The sequence below is a fragment of the Mesoplodon mirus genome, assembly GCF_964341445.2.
Source record: "Mesoplodon mirus genome assembly, contig: HAP1_SCAFFOLD_805, whole genome shotgun sequence".
Lineage (NCBI taxonomy): Eukaryota > Metazoa > Chordata > Mammalia > Artiodactyla > Ziphiidae > Mesoplodon > Mesoplodon mirus.
The window spans coordinates 120,764-141,445 of NW_028295231.1; the positions used below are offsets into that span (position 1 = coordinate 120,764).

General features: G+C 35.7%; 1 protein-coding gene across 2 annotated transcripts; it reads right to left on the reverse strand.

Moving 5' to 3' along the window:
- Nucleotides 1-840: 840 nt before the first annotated feature.
- On the reverse strand, nucleotides 841-19,004 carry LOC309797623 (dual specificity protein kinase CLK4-like; the record flags this gene model as incomplete). Of its 2 annotated transcripts, XM_082646091.1 has the most annotated exons (14): nucleotides 841-990; nucleotides 1,074-1,164; nucleotides 1,887-1,966; nucleotides 4,779-4,861; nucleotides 7,635-7,764; nucleotides 8,015-8,109; nucleotides 8,316-8,482; nucleotides 8,575-8,691; nucleotides 11,645-11,711; nucleotides 12,108-12,198; nucleotides 13,248-13,383; nucleotides 13,924-14,010; nucleotides 18,010-18,076; nucleotides 18,844-18,946. In XM_082646091.1, the coding sequence occupies 14 exons, from the start codon at nucleotides 18,944-18,946 to the stop codon at nucleotides 850-852; spliced, it is 1,455 nt and encodes a 484-aa protein (XP_082502217.1). In that variant the 3' UTR covers nucleotides 841-849. The 2 variants fall into 2 exon arrangements, with proteins under 2 accessions (XP_082502217.1, XP_082502216.1); XM_082646090.1 differs by lacking the exon at nucleotides 18,010-18,076 and having other exon boundaries at nucleotides 18,844-19,004.
- Between the last annotated feature and the right edge of the window lie 1,678 nt (nucleotides 19,005-20,682).

Consider the following 20,682-nt stretch of genomic DNA (forward strand, 5'->3'; position numbering starts at 1 on the left):
GTCTCATAGGCTGAGGTTTAAGTATTTATACTTCATATGGTAAGGAGACAGATATTGGACAATTTCTAGACTCCTGAAGATTTGGCATTAAAAACAAAAACCTCAGTCATCAGAATTCCTATTTCTACGTTTGTGACTAACTACATAAATAACCATTGGAAAACAGGACTTTCCAAGCTAACTTTCCAGTTAGACTTTAATCTTAAACGAAGTGTGTATGTGGTTTTATTAATCTACTACAATGCACAAGTTGGATGTCTTTCCATGAATGCTACTTACCACCACTGACATCAACCAGTGAAACAGAACACAATACTTACAATTTAATGAAATTCCAACAGCAAACAGTTCCTATGGGTTTTGGTTTCTAATACCTGCCTACCTAAAGTTAATAATACTTATTACCTGTTCAACAATTACAGAAAAATCTTTTAAAGTTAAGGAAAGTTTGAGGTAAATAAAGAATATTCATTTAAGAATGAAATAGTCAAGATTTCCTTTTACTCAAAAAAAACAAAAAACCAAACACAAAAATCACTTCCAAGAGTCAACCTCCATGTACAAAAAGGCAAGATCAATCACTGGACACAAAGGATATTCCAAAGGTCTTTAAAAATGGTAATTAATCTCAAAAAAGGAAAATTAATTTTAGCTTTTATATTTCATTCATTATCAAGACCATATTTGCTTAACAAGATAATTATGCGATTGATACAAAACATACAGCATTTACACTTAACTGTACAAAATAATTTAAGGTTTATAAAAATATTAGAATGTTTAGAGTTGACTGACACAGTCTTAAATCATCTCTTCTAGACAAGTATAGTAAGACCACTGATTTCCATTTTATTTCTTTTTTAATAAGTCAAAGAAAGGATGCTGCAATGCTTCATCCAAGGTAATTCTTTTCACTGGATCATATTCTAACATTCTTTGAATCAGGTCAAACAGTTTCTCATGTTCTTCATCATGACAGAGCATAAATTCCTGAGGGGAAAAATGACTTTGTTTAAGAAAGACAATAAAAAATAGTTAAAACAGGTTTTTTTTTTGTTTTTTTTTTGTTTTACCTTTAATGGTTTGCAGTGTCCCGTAACATATCTACCAGCAGAACTACGTTCCTCCCAATCTAGCTGATTATGATGAAAATACATCTGTTTCCTATAGGAAAGAGAAGTCTGGATTAAATTTTAAGAAAAAAAGAAACCCCAAACCCACATTCTTACCCTGCCCCAAACAGGGGATTGGGGGAAAAGATGGAACCATAGACATCTCTCTATATATACATAAACATACAATTTCTAAAAATCTCAGCAATAATTATATCGGATACCTTATATGGTATTTTTCCTAATCTTGTACCCTCTGAAGTTTTAGTATCCCACCTAAGTTGTACCATATGTGAAACAATGCCAGCTTCAAAAACAGAGGTTCCTAGATCCATTCCTGTAAATTCTGATTTCACTAGATCTGGAATGGGGCTAGAAATCATTAACAATTCCCTGGATGACTTCTGCGGTGAAGCTATGTTTTGAAACCACTTATAGTATTCTTGTCCAAAGACGTACATGTGGTTTGCAACAGTCTGGAATTCAAATTTAGATAGGACTCCAAAATCAAGCTCTTTTTACTACTCTATGTATTATTTTTAAATCAACCTAGGAAAACATTTATGCAAAGGTTAACCTGAGTATAAAAACACCACTTTATTTACTGGATCACAAAGTAAATATTGCATTACTTTTCAAAAACTTGACTTCATGAAAAAGAATTCAAAATCTACAGTCTTTGGAATAAGCAATAACAACAAAGATGGGTTTTCTATAGTTTGAATATAGGCCACTGCATGTACCCAATAAGGACTTTAATCTTAAAAAGCATACCTTGTTTTCTGAATCATGTGTGTTGGTATGGGTCCTAATATACGTTCCATCATTGCCAGGTGTTCTTTATTATCATTAGTCTAAAAAAAATAGGAAAAAGAAACTTAGCACTTTCCATTTCCCTACACGCACATAAAAGGATAACACAAGAAAACAGTGTGTCCGGGACTTCCCTGGTGGTCCAGTGGTAGAGAATACACCTTCCAATGCGGGGGACGTGGGTTCGCTCCCTGGTCGGGGAACTAAGATCCCACACGCTGCGGGGCAACTAAGCCTGCCCACCACAACAAGAGAGCCCGCGACCCACAAACTACAGAGCCCACACACTCTGGAACCCGCACACTACAAGTGGAGAGAGAAAACCCACGTACCGCAGCAAGAGAGAAGCCCACGTGCTGGAATGAAGACCCAATGCAACCCCCCAAAAAAAGTAAATAAATAAATGTTAAGAAAAAAAAAAGAAAATAGTGTTTCCATAAAAGGACTAGATTAGACAGCTATACAATTTATATTACACTCTACTTCAAAGATGGAATAAAACTGAATGAGCTACACTGATTGTCTGATTTCTGAAATGAATTGGTAAGGTTTGTAGAGCTGATTGAGGAACAACTTTTTAAGTATATTTTACTGAAGTACAGTTGATTTACAATGTTCGAATAATTTGTTTAATGTAAAACAGAACAGTTTTCCTTATTTGTATTACTTGCACTGTTTAACTGAGGGATGACTGGGAAGATTACCAATAACCTGGCTACTCATTTTATCGGTTGCTTAACTAACCTCCATTACCCAATGGATAGCAACTTTGTAACACTAATCCTAGACAATAAAAATAGAGTCCCAATAATTCTTACAACAACCTTGAGCTAGGAATGTGGGAACATAACTTTCAAAGAGGTTAAGATACTAGCTCAAGCTCATATAGCTCATCAATGAGGAAACCTGAGCTGTGAACCCAAGTCAAAACTCATATTCTTAAATTACACAGTAACAGAGCTTTGGCTAAAGTCGAATAAATTGTTAAACTAAATGGTACACTCCTAAGCAGAGGCTGGAAAGCTTCTTCTATAAAGGACCAGATAGTAAATATTTTAGGCTTGGATGGTCACAGATGGTCTCCACCACATATTCTTTTTCATTTTTTAAAGCAGGCATCAGATAGGATATAGTTTGCCAATCCTTGCTCTGAAGAGCAGAGTCTATGTGCAATGCTTTTTAAATCCATTAACTACTGTGCCTAGCACACTGCTTTCAAAATGTTCTTAAGTCATGACAGGAATAAATAATACAAGCTCCATTATCTTCAAAAAGTTCCTTAGTTGAAGACTATTTTGGAGGGTGCAATTAAAATATAAACCACATCTCAAACCAAAGTTAATAATCGACGCTTAAGGTCTCAGAATGATTTACAATCATAAAACCATCTGAAGGATTTTATATGTGTCAGAATGAAGAAAGCATGCACTGTGCTCAACTTTTTCCTTGACCCTATAGCTTACTACCACAAAACCAGACACCACCCCCTAGAAATGTCTGACAGCTATGTTCTAGATATCAAACTTGTCTACAAACTCAGAGTACTTTTAACAGATCTCTACGGAGTAGACAGAAGTTTGGTGAGGTGCCCCATAGCGGCGAACACATATATTCTGCAACAGCCACCTAAGTGACTTATAATTCATCACAGCTTCCTCCCTCCTCATCCTGCATTGCCATAACCTCAAAGCAACCTTGACAGTATTAGCCAGGAACTTCCTAACCACCCTCACCCCATCCAACAACACACCTTGATCAAATCACAACCCTCTTAAAGTTCTCCAATGCTTACACCACTTGAAGCTTTCAAGACTTTTAGTTTTCCGACATAAGCAAAATTATGAGGAAAACAAGTAGAGACCTAAATAACATTTTCTCCTTTTTGTTCTGCCAAGTAAGCCAATAACTATTATCATTGTATAGAAAGAACATTTTAATACCAAAAAAAACAGGAGAGATAATTTCTAAATGAAAGCCAGAACGGCAACCCTACAAAATCATTTTCATTTTAGACCGGTCTACATTTGGAAACCACTGACTCCTAGGATAAAACAAATACCTTTCTATGGCAAACAAGTCCACTATGAATCAGTACTTGCCTACTGACACCATTTTCCTATTTATCCAAGACACTCCGGCAGCACTATTCATCCTTCCTCAACTAGAGTAGCTTCCTTTATGCCTCTTGCATTTATGAATACCATTTCTTCCTGATATGGCCATCACACACTCTAGTTTTCTGACAAACTCTTACTCTTCCTTATAGCTTGGATTAAACTCCCTATTCCTCAGTGATGCCTTCTCGAAGGAAACTTAACCGTTCACCTTTTCTGGGTTCCCTTCTACATTGTTCCATCATAGCAAGTATCATATTGTACTGTACGTTTTCCCATGTCTATCCTATGTATGTCTTCCTTGAGGAGAGAGATGCTGTCTTTTCATTTTTATACACACAGTGCTTAGAAATGTGCCTAGGGTGTCATACATGCTTAATACAACTTACTGTTTCTGAATTCTTTTAATAAAAGTGCAACATAACCAGCGCTGAATTAAAACTGACCATAGTAACACTAATGTAAATTTATGAAGGAGCATCACAATAAAATGGATCATATGAAGTCAATATGAACCATGTGTTTAAAAGCTCCACATGCAGAATGAATTATGACCATTCACTGAGAGTAGTTCATTCAACTGTGGTTTTAGAGAAGGATGACTATTTTGCACATGGAAGTTTACATCTTAAGAATAATGACACTATGGCAACTTTCCAATATGGAAACCAAAACTTTAACATGCCTTTAACATTAAAGCTCATTATGAATCAGTAAGTAACATTTACTAAATACATACCTGAAAGACTGTGAAACCAAGGTAATATTCAATAAGAATGCAACCTATGCTCCAAACATCACATGGCTGAGACCAACCTAAAGCTATTTAAAAACAAAACCAAACATTTTATTAGGCAACAGTTTTTAATTGCCAATACACAATATCTTTTCCTATGTGGGTGCTCTCTTTATATAGCCCATTTAGGAGAAGATGATAGTAAATTCAGGGTTTACATTTTTAGTTTTATACCAAACATGATTCAGTATGCTTTCAGAGTCCTCCATATCCTTGTATCAACTTACAGTATTTTAACCTGGGGGAGGAGGCATTTTATGGAAAGTAAGAGGGGTTAGCAAATAGTCCGTAGTCTCTGAATTGCTTGTGCAATGAGGAGCACTGTTATACCCACTTAACGGTTGTTCTATGAAATTTTACATTTTATTAGTGCAAACATAGGTCAATAATTATCCTCAGAGTGTAATTACTAACCCCTTATCAATTACCATCAGCTTGATATCTGAGTTTATTTCTTCCATTAAAAGAAATAGTAGTGTCACCTAAATTATGTAAGAATTATAATGGATATTATAAGCAGTGTCACCCATAAGCAGAATTATACAGATATTTAAAGTTCACATAGAGAGGTATCTATATATGTACTTTCAGGTTGTCTAGACATGATCATATATTACTCCTTCAGAATTCTCAATAGTAACATTATTCAGAAAAGAAAAAAACACCTAGCCTTAAGTCTCTATCTATTTAGAAAGGAAAAGAGTAAACCTAAACCATACAGATGTTTTAACCTTTTAAAGATTAAGTTTTTAATAAAAAATAATGTACAAATAAAACCTACTTTAAAAGACATTTCAATTACTTTCAGTAACATTACTGAATTTAAAGACAAAGGAAGAAACAATATATTCAAGGAACTTGACTATGATTTAGCCATTTTTGTTAACCCTCATGGTACTTATCACTTGAACAAAAGGATAATGGAGCATGGTTTCTACTTACAGTAACACATACAAAATCTGCAAATGATAGAGCTTGGATCTAAGATGAAAGTTTTCTTTTCCAGCCACTCCTGTCTCCCAGTCCAGCTTTCTCCCAAGTGACTGTAAACTACCTCATTCTCTTATGGCTCAGCTCTCATACTCTTTGGAATTTCACATCATTCACTTTGACCAACTTCTGTTTACTACCAACACCCAAGACATGAGACTAACTGCCCTCCTCAGTGGTGGCACCTGACAACATCTTCCTCTTCAACCTAATTCTGCCTTAATCCTCAGGAGTAACACTTCACAAACACACAAAGAACCCTTCTAATCTTCCCATCTGTTCATTTCTTTTCCTAAACACCAATAACCCCAATTTCAGATTTATATCAACTATCCCCAGCCTGGCCACACATGGGACTGTATTATTACTAAGAATCACTGTATCTTACGCAATCTAGGAGGAGGCCATTAACTAACTGTAAGATACACCACTGTTTTATGAACCAATAACCAAGAAAAAATGCTGTTTTGTCTTATGTTTCCTCACATGTTAAAATGTGGAGAAAAATCTTCTTCTTAAAATTGATAAAACACAGCAAGTTATCTCTTTTTAAGCTCTGAAAATACCTATCTGTCCACAATCTCCTCCCACACTCTTTTCTTTTACCTTCATTGCAGGCTTCAGTCCTCAACCATGAATACACTTTCTAAACTACTGCAACATAGCAGCTCCTTTCAGACCATACTAAGCAGAAATCCTAGTAACATCAATCTCAAAGATGAGCTCCAAACCTGTGCTATCCTATGTGGTAGCCACTAGCCACATGTGGTTATTTAAATCTAAAAGTTTAATTAATTTAAAATTCAGTTCCTCAGTCACACTGGCTATACTGAAAGTACACAGTAGTCTACGTGTGGCTACTAATGGCTACCATGTTGGATAGTGCAGATATACAACATTTCTATCATCATGGAAAGTTCTACTAGCCAGCACTACAAACTATTCTTAATTTCCTGTCCCTTTTACTAATTCTTTACTCTAGGTAAACATCATTAGTTTGCTTTCACACTCATATTCTCAACTACCCAGTCCTCTTCGACAAAAGGTAAAAAGTGGAAAAGACTGATTCCACAAAGATGTTTTACTATCCAACCTCGGTTGAAACTTACTTTTGGCAAAGTAATATGCTTATACCATTTAACTATCTCCCAATATCACCTGATCTGAATTTTTCCCACTGTCTCCAAGCCCCCAAATCCATCTCTGACTTCCTTGCTCTATCAACATGACTCGGTCTCGAACTTTTAAATTTTGAGGCATAAGATGCGCTCTCCCTCACTGAGTTCCCTTTTATTAATATTGAAAAACCCTGCACCTTAACTAATTTTCCTTTCCATGCTTTCCCATGTCAAAGATGATCAAAGAAGCTCTCCTCTTAGACTAGCCCCTCTTTCTTCTCCTCTTAACCTCCGTCCACCCTACATCTAGACGTCTGCCAGCCAAATCTTTAGCATTTTCCCCAGCACCATGCTTTGTGATGAGACGAAAAGAGGTGCCCACATCGCTTCAAAATCACACTGCTGTCATGGACTTAGCCAATACAGCTTGTTCTCTTATGATCTTGTAAGACTGACTTGTTCAAAAAGAACCACCACCTGGAATATCTTTACAGATGATATCACATTTTTCCCACTCAGGAAAATTATTTATAGCAATGTCCAGACAGCTTTTATGAAAACAGAAAACATTTTCTGTACACTGCTAAGAAAATTACAGCTATCCCCCAACTACCTGCCCCCCAATAAAAGCTATAGAGAACAAAAAATCTCTTTTTCAATTAAAATATCAGGAAGTCTGGTATCTACTAACCCAAAATGACCTCTGGAGCTCTGTAATGCCGTGTAGATACCACAGTGCTATGATGTTCATCATCGTATGTTGCACTTCCTAAGTCAACAATTTTGACATCTGTGTTTTTCAGTGTGCGTTCATCACGTTTCTAGAGATACAGTTAAGTAAACACAAAGATCAATAAAGATATGAAATATTTTATAGCACTATCCAAAAGGCTTGCACATGAATTCTCTTTTTGATTTTCAAAATAACCCCATGAGAAAGGCAAAGGATTACCCTTTTGGGGTTAAACGTCAGGATATAATAAGCCTCAAAGGTAAAATTCCTCATCCAAGGATCACCAAGCTAAATTCATTTTAAAGACAACTACCAAAATTAAAACAAGTGTAACTTACCATTTTTGAATTATACTTGACTACATAGTCAGACTCCACAAATAAAATATTTTCAGGCTTCAGATCTGTATGGGTTAATTTATTATGATGCAAAACTACAAAAGAACAAAAAGACATTATTAGTTTCACTTACAAATTTAATCTGTACCGGGGGAAAGGAGAATTAGTAGTAGAGGTAGGGATCAAAAGTGGTTTCATCTTTACTTGCAACGTGCATTTTTAGTGACAATGGTTTGATATGTTGCTTGTCCAATAAAACCTTTAATTGACTGGTATTTAAAAATTTAACAAGTATACTTACAATTTACTGACTGACAGATCTGATATGCCATTTGCCTGATATGGTCAATTTGAAATGGCAGAAAGCTATTTTCTTTCATGAAATCATAGGTACTAAGTCCCAGGAGTTCGAACACAATACAAATATGACCATGATGATCAAACCATTCTAGCATCTGGACACATCGGCTGAAACAGATCAGAATAAAAATAATTCAGTTCACAGAATTCTGATTATTTCATGTAACATAATGGATCACAGTTCCAAGTTTCTTACTTACAAGACATTATTGGGATCAGTACTATTTAAATGCTCCAATACTTTGATTTCTGAATGAGCTGCTTCACGATATGGTCCCACATTTTTTGTGATTTTCACTGCTACATGTATGCCACCCCTTAAAAACAAAATGAAAATGGTAAATGTACAGAAGGGCGTTGAAGACATGTATCCTCTAAAGCAGCTGTCACCAACCTTTTTGGCACCAGGGACCGGTTTCATGGAAGACAAGTTTTCCATGGTTGAGGGGAGGGTGTGATGGTTCAGGTGGTAATGCAAGCTATGGTGAGCAGCAGATGAAGTTTCACTCGCTCGCCCACTGCTCACCTCCTGCTGTTAGGCCCAGTTCCTACCAGTCCACGGCCCAGGGGTTGGGGACCCCTGCTCTAAAGCATCATCTTGTTAAGTACCAATCACTCTATGCTATTTTCCTAAAATAATCTTTCAGGGTATATTATAGCAGATCTATAAACATTTTTTCAAAACATTTTGACAAAATATACATTATACAGAGTGATGATTTCTCTTAATACTTAAGAACGTTAATGTTTGTTTCCAAAAGTTTAAATTGACCTAGATTTTATAAGTAGTTTTTTTTTAAAAAAAGGATAAAAATATAAACCTTGAAGATACTACTGCTGAAAACATTCACTCATTCGCCAGGCTAGACCGAATGTGCCAGATGTTGCATTGGAATCACTGTTAAAAAGAGCTTGTCCCATGTACCTCACAGTCTAATGGAAAAGACAGACACTTGAACAACTTATCATTAGGTTAGAAGTGCCTGGTATAAGGTATAGAGAGAAGAAAGAACCTAACCATCAGAGTTAGGGGAGCTCAGACTTCTTCAGAGAAGAAAGACAACTATCAGTTTGTTAGATAATTCTGGCAAAGGAGACACCAGCAATAAGTCATCAAGCCAAAAAAATGTTTAGTGCATTCACGGATGAGAAGAGGTATAAATAGCAACAATGTAGGGCAGCGTGTTTTAGACCGGGGCATCTGTAGTACTTCCTAAAAAGTACAGAGGGAATTCCCTGGTGGTCCAGTGGCTTAAGACATGAGCTTTCACTGCCGTGGGCCCAGGTTCAATCCCTGGTCGAGGAGCTGAGATCCCGCAAGCCATGTGGTGCGGCCAAAAAAAAAAAAAAAAGCCGTAAATGATTTTGAGGAAAAGGATTTCCAAATCTTCAGCTTCCTTCTGTCCTCTTTTCTAAACCTGATCTTCTTGAATACAAGCCAGCAGTCAACCCTGCATTTTTCACTATGGCCTTCCCACATTACAAAAGAGAACCCCATGCACGTGAAATTAATATGGCAAGGTTTGTGCCCCAGGCTGTTTATAAAAAAGAAAAAAAAATTCTTTGAGGCAAAAATTTTTCTAGTGGCTGGATAGCAAACCTATTCCGAACTCATTTCTTTTGACAAGGTCCCAATGAAGTTGTGGGCTGATATATAATCATCAAACTAAATTTTTAATGATTTATCTCCCTATGATGTATAGCATATATCTCAAGACTTAAAAGAATTACTATAAAACTGCTGTGACAAAACTTCTTCTAGTCTCATCTATTTCATCATATGGACAAGTTTTCTAACTGCTAATAAGCTATAAAAATGAACAGTGCTAATAGCTATAAAAATGAAAAATGGATAATGGTGTTAGCTAATGCTACTATAGTAATCATATTGCAGTATATAAATGTTCAAACCAACGTTATACACCCTAAACTTATAAGCTTTCATATTACTTGTCAATTAAAAAAAAAGAAAAATGGAAACTTAATGTTAAAACAGTAAGATTTATCTATGGACACATGAACTCATTTTTTTAAAGGCCCCAACCATCTCGATAAAAGATATATTTACAATTACATTGTATGTTTTAGGTCTAATAAGTATCAAAATTTGTAACAGATTTGTACTTGATCAATTGAATACTCTTCATTGGAATATCTCAAATACTCAAGTCTTGGAACCTCAAGAAATTTTTAAAAGACCTCAATGGGACAACTAGTGAAATGTGAATCAGGTTGTAGATAAGCTGGCAAAACTTGAAAATACATATAACATGTAAATATAGAGAATGATTAAACACTGTAAAATGTTAACATTTGTGGAATCTGGGTGAAGAATAGATGGGAATTCTTAGCAACTTTCCTAAGTCAAAGTATTTCAAAATATCTTAAAATTTTACTTTATGTTCACATTTTTGTCATAGAGAGGAAAGGGTGATAATAAAAGACACTTAGGATAATATTCTTTATGAAAAGTGAAGTAAAAGTTAAGTTCAAGATAAAGCATTTCTAAGTATTCAAGAAAAGTTTGTTCATGGATGACAGGAGGTATCAAGCTGTTGTATTTAGATTCCCCCAAACATATTTAGAAAGAGAGATATGTTTTTTTTTTAAAAAATCACCATTTACAATAAGCTGGAAATTACATCCTCAACTATTTTATGATGAAAAGTATAGATGTCAATTTAGAAATGTGCAGTTTCCACTAAACTGTTGTAAGACGTTCACTTACAAAAAAATTTGCAACCGCAGAATAGAGATCCTAGAGGAAAACATGAAAATGAAGCAGAGAGGGTCAAAGAACAAAAAGTTTAGTATAACTCATTAAAGAATCTGGACTTTATTCTGTAGGCTTCAAGTAATATAATTTTTTTATAGTTTGAGAAGCTAACCCTAACGTGCAAATATTATCCTTTGGAAATAAAAGTTTTTGAACCAAGAAGATTAGACATGCTAATTTATTGTCTCTGCAATTCAAAAGTAGGGTAAAGCACTCCAAATCTCTTATAGAAAGCTAAGGACCTAAGTTCTGGGAAAGTCTTCACTTGAACACTGACATTAATTTCCATGAACTCCATCTGATAAACATTTTCAGCATTCTTGGTCAAAATCCATACTTATGGTAAATAAATCGTACACAGTTCAAGAACTTCTGAATACTTATACCTCCCAGGAAAACACATAGCTACCACTTAAATTCCATTTCATCTAAATTATGGATCCTTCTCCACCAAAAATATCAGAATGTTCAAAAAAGAAAAACAACAAACTTACATGCCATGATCAATGCACTCTACAACTCTGCCAAAGGTCCCTTCTCCCAAAGTGTTCACGATTTCATCTAAAGTGAGGGGGGAGAAAGAAGTGTAAGTACCTGAGTACAGATTATCAGTTATTCAAATAATGAATGCTTAAGTGTGGAATTTTTTCAAATGCTCTCTATTAAAGCATAATTAAGGTTCCAGCCCTCAAATTATTTGATTTTCAGATGCTACAAAAATAATGTAGATAGCTATCTTTCTTGCTCTAATCTCAAATTCCACTGATTATTTTGGAACTTTAGAGTAGAAATATTTAAACTCTATAGAAAAGAAGAAATACAAAAGAACAACAAACAAACCCACAAAAAACAAAACAAAAAAGCAATGAAGAGTTCTTTAGCCCCCCGCTGACAAACTATTCTTAAAAAGATTATTCTGTCTGCAAAGTTTAAAAAGTGTTGAAAAATATTCTATACATCTTGCTTTTAGAACGTCTCCACTTTGACAGATAAGGTGACCCTCTTCATCATCTTCTATACTCCTGGATCTTTTCCTTTGGTGGCTCTTCTGGAACGGCAAGTGGGCAGCACCAAGATCGTCCAGCCAATCAATATAGCAGAGTGAATTCAGGGCAGAATACGCAATTCATTCAGCAGGGAGATATTCAGGCATTCCGATAAGAACCAGGCCACGAAGAGTTGGCAGGAGCAAGTTCAAATTCAGTCCCCAGAGATTCACAGGACACAGTTTATGTTACAGAAGAAAAACATGGCAAGATTTTCAGATAAGTTACTTAAAGTGGCAATAGAAAAAACAACACAATTGTCTCTAAAATACTGACTTAATTGAAGTCTGAAATTTAAAGAATGCAATGTCATGATCTATTAATCTCGTTATAAAATAGCCTATGCTGTGAGTTGAGATGTCTAGTTTGTCAGGAAAATGTTTTAAAACGTCAAGATTAGCTCAAATTGATACTTACCAATATTTTTAAACATACTTATTAAAATAAAAGGGGAAAATAAAGGCTAATGTCAATGTTTGATCTAATCAATGATAGTTCTACTGAAGAAAACTTGGGGAGGAAAATAATAACTCATAGTTTACTGCAAACAAGTGAAGATTCATGAGTGTAAAAAAAAGGCAGGCTTTCTGGACAATAATTTCCCCTTCAGCACCCACTTTCAGAACTCCAATGGAACTAATTGCAGATTGTGCTATACACAGGGTAAGTATCCACCAGTGCAACTTTCTACATTTGTCTCCAAGTACTGGGAAAGGGGTTTCTTTTAAAGTAAAAAATGTTTAAGGTGAAAGAAAAGATGGGTGCTTCATCTTTTCGTATGATTATGTTATAAAAGATAAAAATATTTTTAACATTAAAATCAAGAACCTCATGATCTGGTCTGCAGAAAATGAGTAAATGTGGGCAAATGAGGACTAACTAATAAATGCAGATTAGTTGTAAGAATTTGGAAGTTTCCTTTAAGGATTCAAGTAATATAAACACAATTATATTCATATAGTATTATAAACTTTTTCAAACTTATTGGCTCAGTAAGAGCTTTTACACACAAATAAGTATCCACCCAAAATAAAAACAAAATCAATCATACCGAACGTGACTGATTACTTGAACATTGTCTATTACGCTTCCTTTTAGGACTGCTTCTCCAGCTTCGGACTGAAGATTTACTGCAGTGGATTCGATAACTGCTTTCAACGTCTCTGTGATAACGTCTAGGAACACATCTTTTGCAGTAATCATTTCTGTATTCATCAATGTTAGGAACATATATTTTGCAGTAGTCATTTCTGTATTCATCAATGTTAGGAACGTATATTTTGCAGTAGTCATTTCTGTATTCATCAATGTTAGGAACGTATATTTTGCAGTAGTCATTTCTGTATTCATCAATGTTAGGAACGTATATTTTGCAGTAGTCATTTCTGTATTCATCAATGTTAGGAACGTATCTTTTGCAGTAGTCATTTCTGTATTCATCAATGTTAGGAACGTATCTTTTGCAGTAGTCATTTCTGTATTCATCAATGTTAGGAACGTATCTTTTGCAGTAGTCATTTCTGTATTCATCAATGTTAGGAACGTATCTTTTGCAGTAGTCATTTCTGTATTCATCAATGTTAGGAACGTATCTTTTGCAGTAGTCATTTCTGTATTCATCAATGTTAGGAACATATCTTTTGCAGTAGTCATTTCTGTATTCAGCAATGTTAAGAACATATCTTTTGCAGTAGTCATTTCTGTATTCAGCAATGTTAAGAACATATCTTTTGCAGTAGTCATTTCTGTATTCAGCCATGTATCTCCGGTCCTGATAATATCTCTCATTCAAGAACCTTGCTTCTAAATAATGACTGCAAACACATTAAAGGATTTAAAATTACTCTCTTCATTCTAGAACGCTTTAACGTTTAACCACATTTTAACGTGGTTAAAATAAAACATTCTCTCAAGAATTCCTGGTTTCAACAGCTAACTCAATAAAAGAAAAAAATACAAATTGATGAATTAGAACTTATACTTAACTCACAAAACTTAAATAATTTTACTTTAACCAACAAGCAAATGGGTACATATATCTCTATTAATATATACTGCTATGAAGGAACAAACCTTGGGTCAAATCATTCAACATATTCAGTGTTTACTTGATTAAGTGTCCCTTTACCTTCTGGTGAAAGTTAAGACCAAAAATTCACAAAACTGCTCTTCTGAAATTCATCAATCTTATGATATATGCATCTGTAACTAAGCTCTCTTCCTTTTTGCAGAGCCACACACAACATGAGGCAGGCAAAACAGGATTCCTTTCCTTCTTAATGTAAGTTAGGTATCTCTGGCACACAGAGTTCTTGCACGAAGGGTGTATTAGAGCTAAAAGGAATCTTAAATATATTTCAGGCCTTTCATTTTACAGATGACTACACTGAGATCCCTAGAAGGAAAACGATTTGCCATGGTTGTAGAGCACATTCTAAATCCTATTGTATGTGCCAGTATTATTATACACACCACCTATTCCATCTCCTCTCCTCTATTTCAAGCTTCCTGTATCTTTCTGAGAAATAGTCAACACAGTTTTTGAACGCTGCTTCATGTGCCAAAAATATCCAAAATATATGCCCCTCAAATGAGAAAAGGTTCTTATAATTGCTTGCTTAGGATTTCCCAACCCCCTACTTCCCTTTGCATTTTGAATTTCCTGTCACTCCTGCTTGTGAAATAAACAAGAATTCAGGGAAAACAGCATCATCTGGTACCATAGTGCTTACCTTCTTTTTGATTTTTTTATTTTTTTTGCGGTACGCAGGCCTCTCACTGTTGTGGCCTCTCCCGTTGTGGAGCACAGGCTCCAGATGCGCAGGCCCAGCATCCATGGCTCATGGGCCTAGCCGCTCCGTGGCATGTGGGATCCTCCCGGACTGGGACACGAACCTGTGTCCCCTGCATCAGCAGGCGGACTGTCAACCACTGCACCACCAGGTAAGCCCCATAGTGCTTGACTGCTGAATCTACAGATCCCTTTGAAAATCTAATTGAGAGGTATGGGCCCTCTCCCCTAAGAAACGCACAAATGCGTAAACAAATCTTGGCAAGGAATTTCAGAGATCATGGACCTCAGGAAGTCAATGGATTCCAGTTAAGCAGCCTTGATTTGATGGAAAGAAAAAGACAGAGCCAACTGACCCAGTTTCCCGTCCCCCTCTCTACCTGGGATGAGTATCCTTTTCAACAGTGTGAAGCTTCAAGAGGGATGCACGTGGAGCACTGAGGGAGAGAGGGGACACCTGCCCAGTCAGACACACCAGCTAAAATAATCCTGACAAGCAATGGAGTGACAGATGTTAACTAGACTGCCCTCACTAACCTCGTTCTTTTTCCCAGAATATGTTGTCATTCTTTTTGCTCAGGAGGCTGGTTTATGCAAAAATAAAGGAGAAGCATCTCTAAAACTGCTACTCAACAGGGCTGGCATCAAATCCAGGCTGGGGAGATGCAGAAGCCCCCTTTCCCCAGTGTCAGCCTTAAGTTCTAGCCATTGGAGAAACAACTCAGGATATTAGGGTCTAAATCTGGGTCTAAGTCAGGGATCTGATCAGTTGCTTGGAACCGTTAAGGGAGAGATCTACAATACGTCAAACTAGAAATTACCATACTCTAAAGGGCATCTGTTTAATTCTGTAAGGCATCCTTCCCATAAAAGTCTAAAATGTATCGGAAAACTCTAACACTAATAATCCTTAGCTGGACTAGTGCATGAAATTAGAGCTGCTGATAATCCATAAATAATCTATAGAATAACAAACATGGAATGAAGTAATACTATGAGGATAAACTAAAAAGATGAGGACCTCTTCAGCCTACAACAACCGAGCCTTAGAGATTAGATAAACAAAGTCTACAGAATTATAAAGGCTATATGGACAGAGTGAACAGGATGAACAGACTGACTGAATTTCTAAAAAGAGTCGCTGAATGTCCAGTGAATATTTCACTGTAGTTCTTTAAAACAGCCAAGACTAATGAGGCTATGGGCATTCATTTTTATTTCCACACAGGTCCTGTGGAAGATAAAAAATATATGAGGCAAAATCCCTGCCAACAAATAACTGTTCAATTTGAGATTACTCACACAAAAATCAAACAAAACTCAACCATGCAGGAAATGCCAAAAGCCTGGATATGAGTGCTTAGGAGAAAAAACTCATAATGCTTAAAATGGTCAGGGAAGATTTCGTGAAAAAGAAGGGAAGAGTTGCATCTTAGAGGGACATCAGGATTTGGATAAAGTAGGAAGTAGAAGAAGTGCCAGGAAAGAAAAATGGCATATTACCATCTTACATTTATAGAGTACTTTTAGCCAGAATGGTTTAGAGATGAGTTTGTCTACATGCTACTTAGGAAATAGTAAGTAGACAATTTCAGCAAGAGCAATTTTCACATAGGGGAACATAGGCAAATAAATAAGCTGGGAACAGATCATCCAAAATCTTGCATGCCAGGCTAAAGGGCTTAAAACAGTGTTTCTCAAAGGGTGGTCTGTTTATTAACAATATCGAAATACTGAATTTTTAAAAATGAAGATCCCTGGACCCCAGGTCAGACTCACTGAATAATCTGGTACTATGCATTTTAAACATACCTCCAAAGTGATTCTATTCACACTAAAGTTTGAGAATCACTGGTTTAAGGCTTGATACTCTATGTTACAACAAGACATTTAAGGATATAAAATGTGTTCACAGTGTTCACAGCCACATCAGTCTTCCTGTGTAGAATTAATTGATTAAGCTTGTAGGAAGGGAGCAATTCACAGGCTACTTACAAATCAGAAAGAAAAGACACTCTGAAATATATAGGAAAAAAGGTAAGATAATTGATCTACAATAAAAGCGCTGATAAATCATAAGAAAAATATGCTTTAATAGAAAAAATAGGCTAAGAATACAAAAATAATGTTCACAATCAACTAGACTTCAATTAAAAAATATTCAAGTGTTCAATAAGCACATGACAGAGGACAAATTCAGCAGAAATTTAAACATTCAAATGAAAAGAAAACACTATTCTTGGCATTTCAAAATAGACAAGACTGGTGACAGCATGTCGTAGGGAGTGTAACTTGGTACAAACTTTCTAGAAAAATATGTGGAAAAATATGTGAATATGTAGCAAGAGCCTTATAAGAGTTCACACCCTTTCACTTGAAACTGTCCCTTCTTAGAACCTATTTTCAGGAAATATTCAGAGGCAAAGATTTGTATACAAAGATAGTTTTCAGAAGAAATAACTTTACATCCAAATGGGGGACTAGCATCCTACCAAGAGTACCTTCTTTATATGCTTCTGTATTTTTCAGTTTTTTTCCTATAATTTTACAAAAAAACACTCTTATAAAGTTTTGAATCTTGAAAATGACTATTAGATTACTCCAGATTACGGAGAGCAATTACCACCAGACATCTCTGGTGCCAATATCAAAGAAGAAACTATTGGCCTAGTGGTTATTGCACTGACTCAGTATCATCTTTCTGTGGTTAATTATGAATATGAATAACTGTTCATCATTCATATCACTTCCTTTCGACACATACAATGCATAATAAATCCATGAATGGTTAGTACTATATGTTCAGCCTTACAGAGTATTTTGTAGTTATCTTAATATAGGGTACAGATATTCTTGTATAATACATTAATTAGCTCAGGTCATTGAAATCCTGGCATAGATTCTCCCTCTTCCCTCCATATGATAGTGTGTGAAGAATGATTAGTCTGCACTGATTAACAACAAGCTCACTGTTCTACAGAACAAGTCTGTTTTGGCATGGAGAAGGAAAAAAATTGCATACTGTTTTTTAAAGTAACCCCAGTTGGCTAATTTAGAAAGCAATCTGGCAAACAGTCCCAGTGGAACATCTGCACAAAACAAGGAGAAAACATAGAACCAACAAAAACAAATGAGAAAGGGAAATTAATGGAGGACAGAATGAAAGAAACTCTATTCACCTAGGCTTTGTTTAATCATTTAGGAACTTGAAAAATTCCTTCAATTCTATATAAACGTAGTACCTCCAAATTTTACACGGGTAAGAATACAACAGAACAGGACACATGCCATTGGAAATTTTTATTGAGGCCCTTCTTACAACAGCCAAGCTTCTAAAAATCCCAAACATATCCACTGGCCTTATCTACAAATATAACCTGTAGAATACAGTATAGGCAACTAATCCCCAACACACTGTAACATTCTCACACACCACATGCTATTTTTCTCATCTGGATGAACTCTTCCCCACCCTTCATTAGCTCTCATTTGTGGAACCCTAAATAAGTGCCCCAATGTACAGCTCTCCCTACTACATACAAGTTAAAGGCACTCACTGGTCCTTTAATCACTTACTTAACTTTCGTGTGTCTCATTTCCCACAACTATATTACTGGCAGCTGGGACTCCATCAACTGTCTCCTACAGCTCCCAAATGGACACAGATATGTGAGAGCAGGAACTCTGTTCTATTCACAGCAGTGGCTAGCATATAATAGGCACTCAGTAAATACTTTCTGAATGAGTATTTGTTGACTGATTTATAAAACAATCTGACAGATGAAAGTTATATAAGCTAATGACAAGTCATTACAACTATTAGTGTTAAAATGGTACTAGTTCAAGCGTAATTTACCAATAAGATTCTTTAAGCTGGTGATGTGGTTTACAATGTCTGTTCTCTTGTGTACTACTGTGGGATCTCCTCTTCTGTTTGTGCCTTCCACTGTAGCTTTCATGTCCCAGGCTTTCTCTGTTATCCCAGTCAGGGCAGTGAGTTCTGTTGGAATGACTCATCTGTTAATGGAAATGAAAAGTGAGTTGTGGAATTTACAGATGGTTATATTTAGTAAATAAAATATTTCACATTACTATTAATTCAATAGAAAAACCCCAGCACATGGGGTCCTACAGGTTCTAAAATCTTCGTAGGTAATGGTTCCCAAGGCATGGAGGCACTGTCCCACTGGTATGTCAGATGATTCTAAGTGGCACACACACCTAGCACTAAATGATAACACTGTGAGACCTGAATGCATTTTCTTTCCGTTCTTCTGGATAAATTCTCAGCTTGGTGCATATCTTCAACTAACACTTGCTAACTGCCATTTTTAAAAAAAGAGTCAGGAGTCAGGCTTACAGCCTTCAGTAGACAACAATATCTAGCTAGAAATTAATAACTTTTTTGGTTTTATTTTTATCATTACCTTCTTTCTATGGCAAATTATTACTAATCTCTTAAGTTATTGATATAATCAAATTATTAAGTTATTGATGTTAACTTTAAATGTGAACTAATTTAAAACAAATATCACAAGTGTCATGCAGCTTTGTTGAAATACTGTGATACAAATAACTGAAGTCAGAGAAACACTTAGGGATAGAATATAGGAGATGACTGTTTATTTTCAGATCATCCTGCAACCATTCTTAAAATTAAACATATTTGTTATAGATCTGGGGTGACTAAAGAAATGAACCTATAAGGATGAATAGGGTCACACTGAAATCAGATAATTGTGACAATTCCTTGACTCCATCTACATCCTCACAGGTTGCATTCAGGATCACGATCTGTGTTCTAACAATGCCATCCCTATCTGCTTCTTCCCATCTTAATTCTTTCACAAAGCAGTTAAGTTTTTAACAGTGATGTCCAAACTGTTGAAGAGGGTGAGGTTCACAACTCAGCAAGGAGCTGAAAACAGGTAAAATGGAGCAAAACCAACTTAGTTAACCTCCTTCAGTTAGCCCAAATGACTCAGTAACAAGCAGACAAATTCAAGTAAAAAATTTAAAAGATTTCAAATGAATTAAAAGACTTTAAAATGAGGCATCTCCTGGGAGGTATTCCCTAAGAAAATGTAGGTATCATGCCATCAGGGACCGAAGCCACCAAATATTTAGATCTTTTAACTCACTTCTCTTGTTGATTCTTAGGTCCAACAAAAATCCTAAAACTCGAGTCAGGGTTCTCACTGGAAATTGATAAGTGAGCATTCTGATTTACATAGTCATTTGAACATGGGAAACTGAAATAAATGACATTACAAATTAACCTGAGCCAAAAGACCATCAGAAAAGCCATCAAAAAAATTATATTTCTAGTGGAATTCTTCTAACCCTTCAATTACCCAAATTATATTTTAACCACATAGGAACTCTTTAAAATTGTTTAGTTAAGCATTCTTAAATCATAGCAAGCAAAATTACAACATCTGATGACTGAGGTTTATTACTATGATTATTATAATGCATTTTTTGCAAAACACGTGTGTCTGCTTCAGTTTTGGTTTTTTCCTTCTACTATCAGTAGGCCATAACTAGCTCACCAAGGCAGAATTCTTAAATAACCACAGTTATCAATATGCAAATATTAAAATAAGCATCTTGGGAGAGCCAAAGGTTTTTATTTCTCTAGCCAAGTTCATTACTTTAAATTTAATTCAGCTGATAGGAAGCCGTCCCCCCCCCC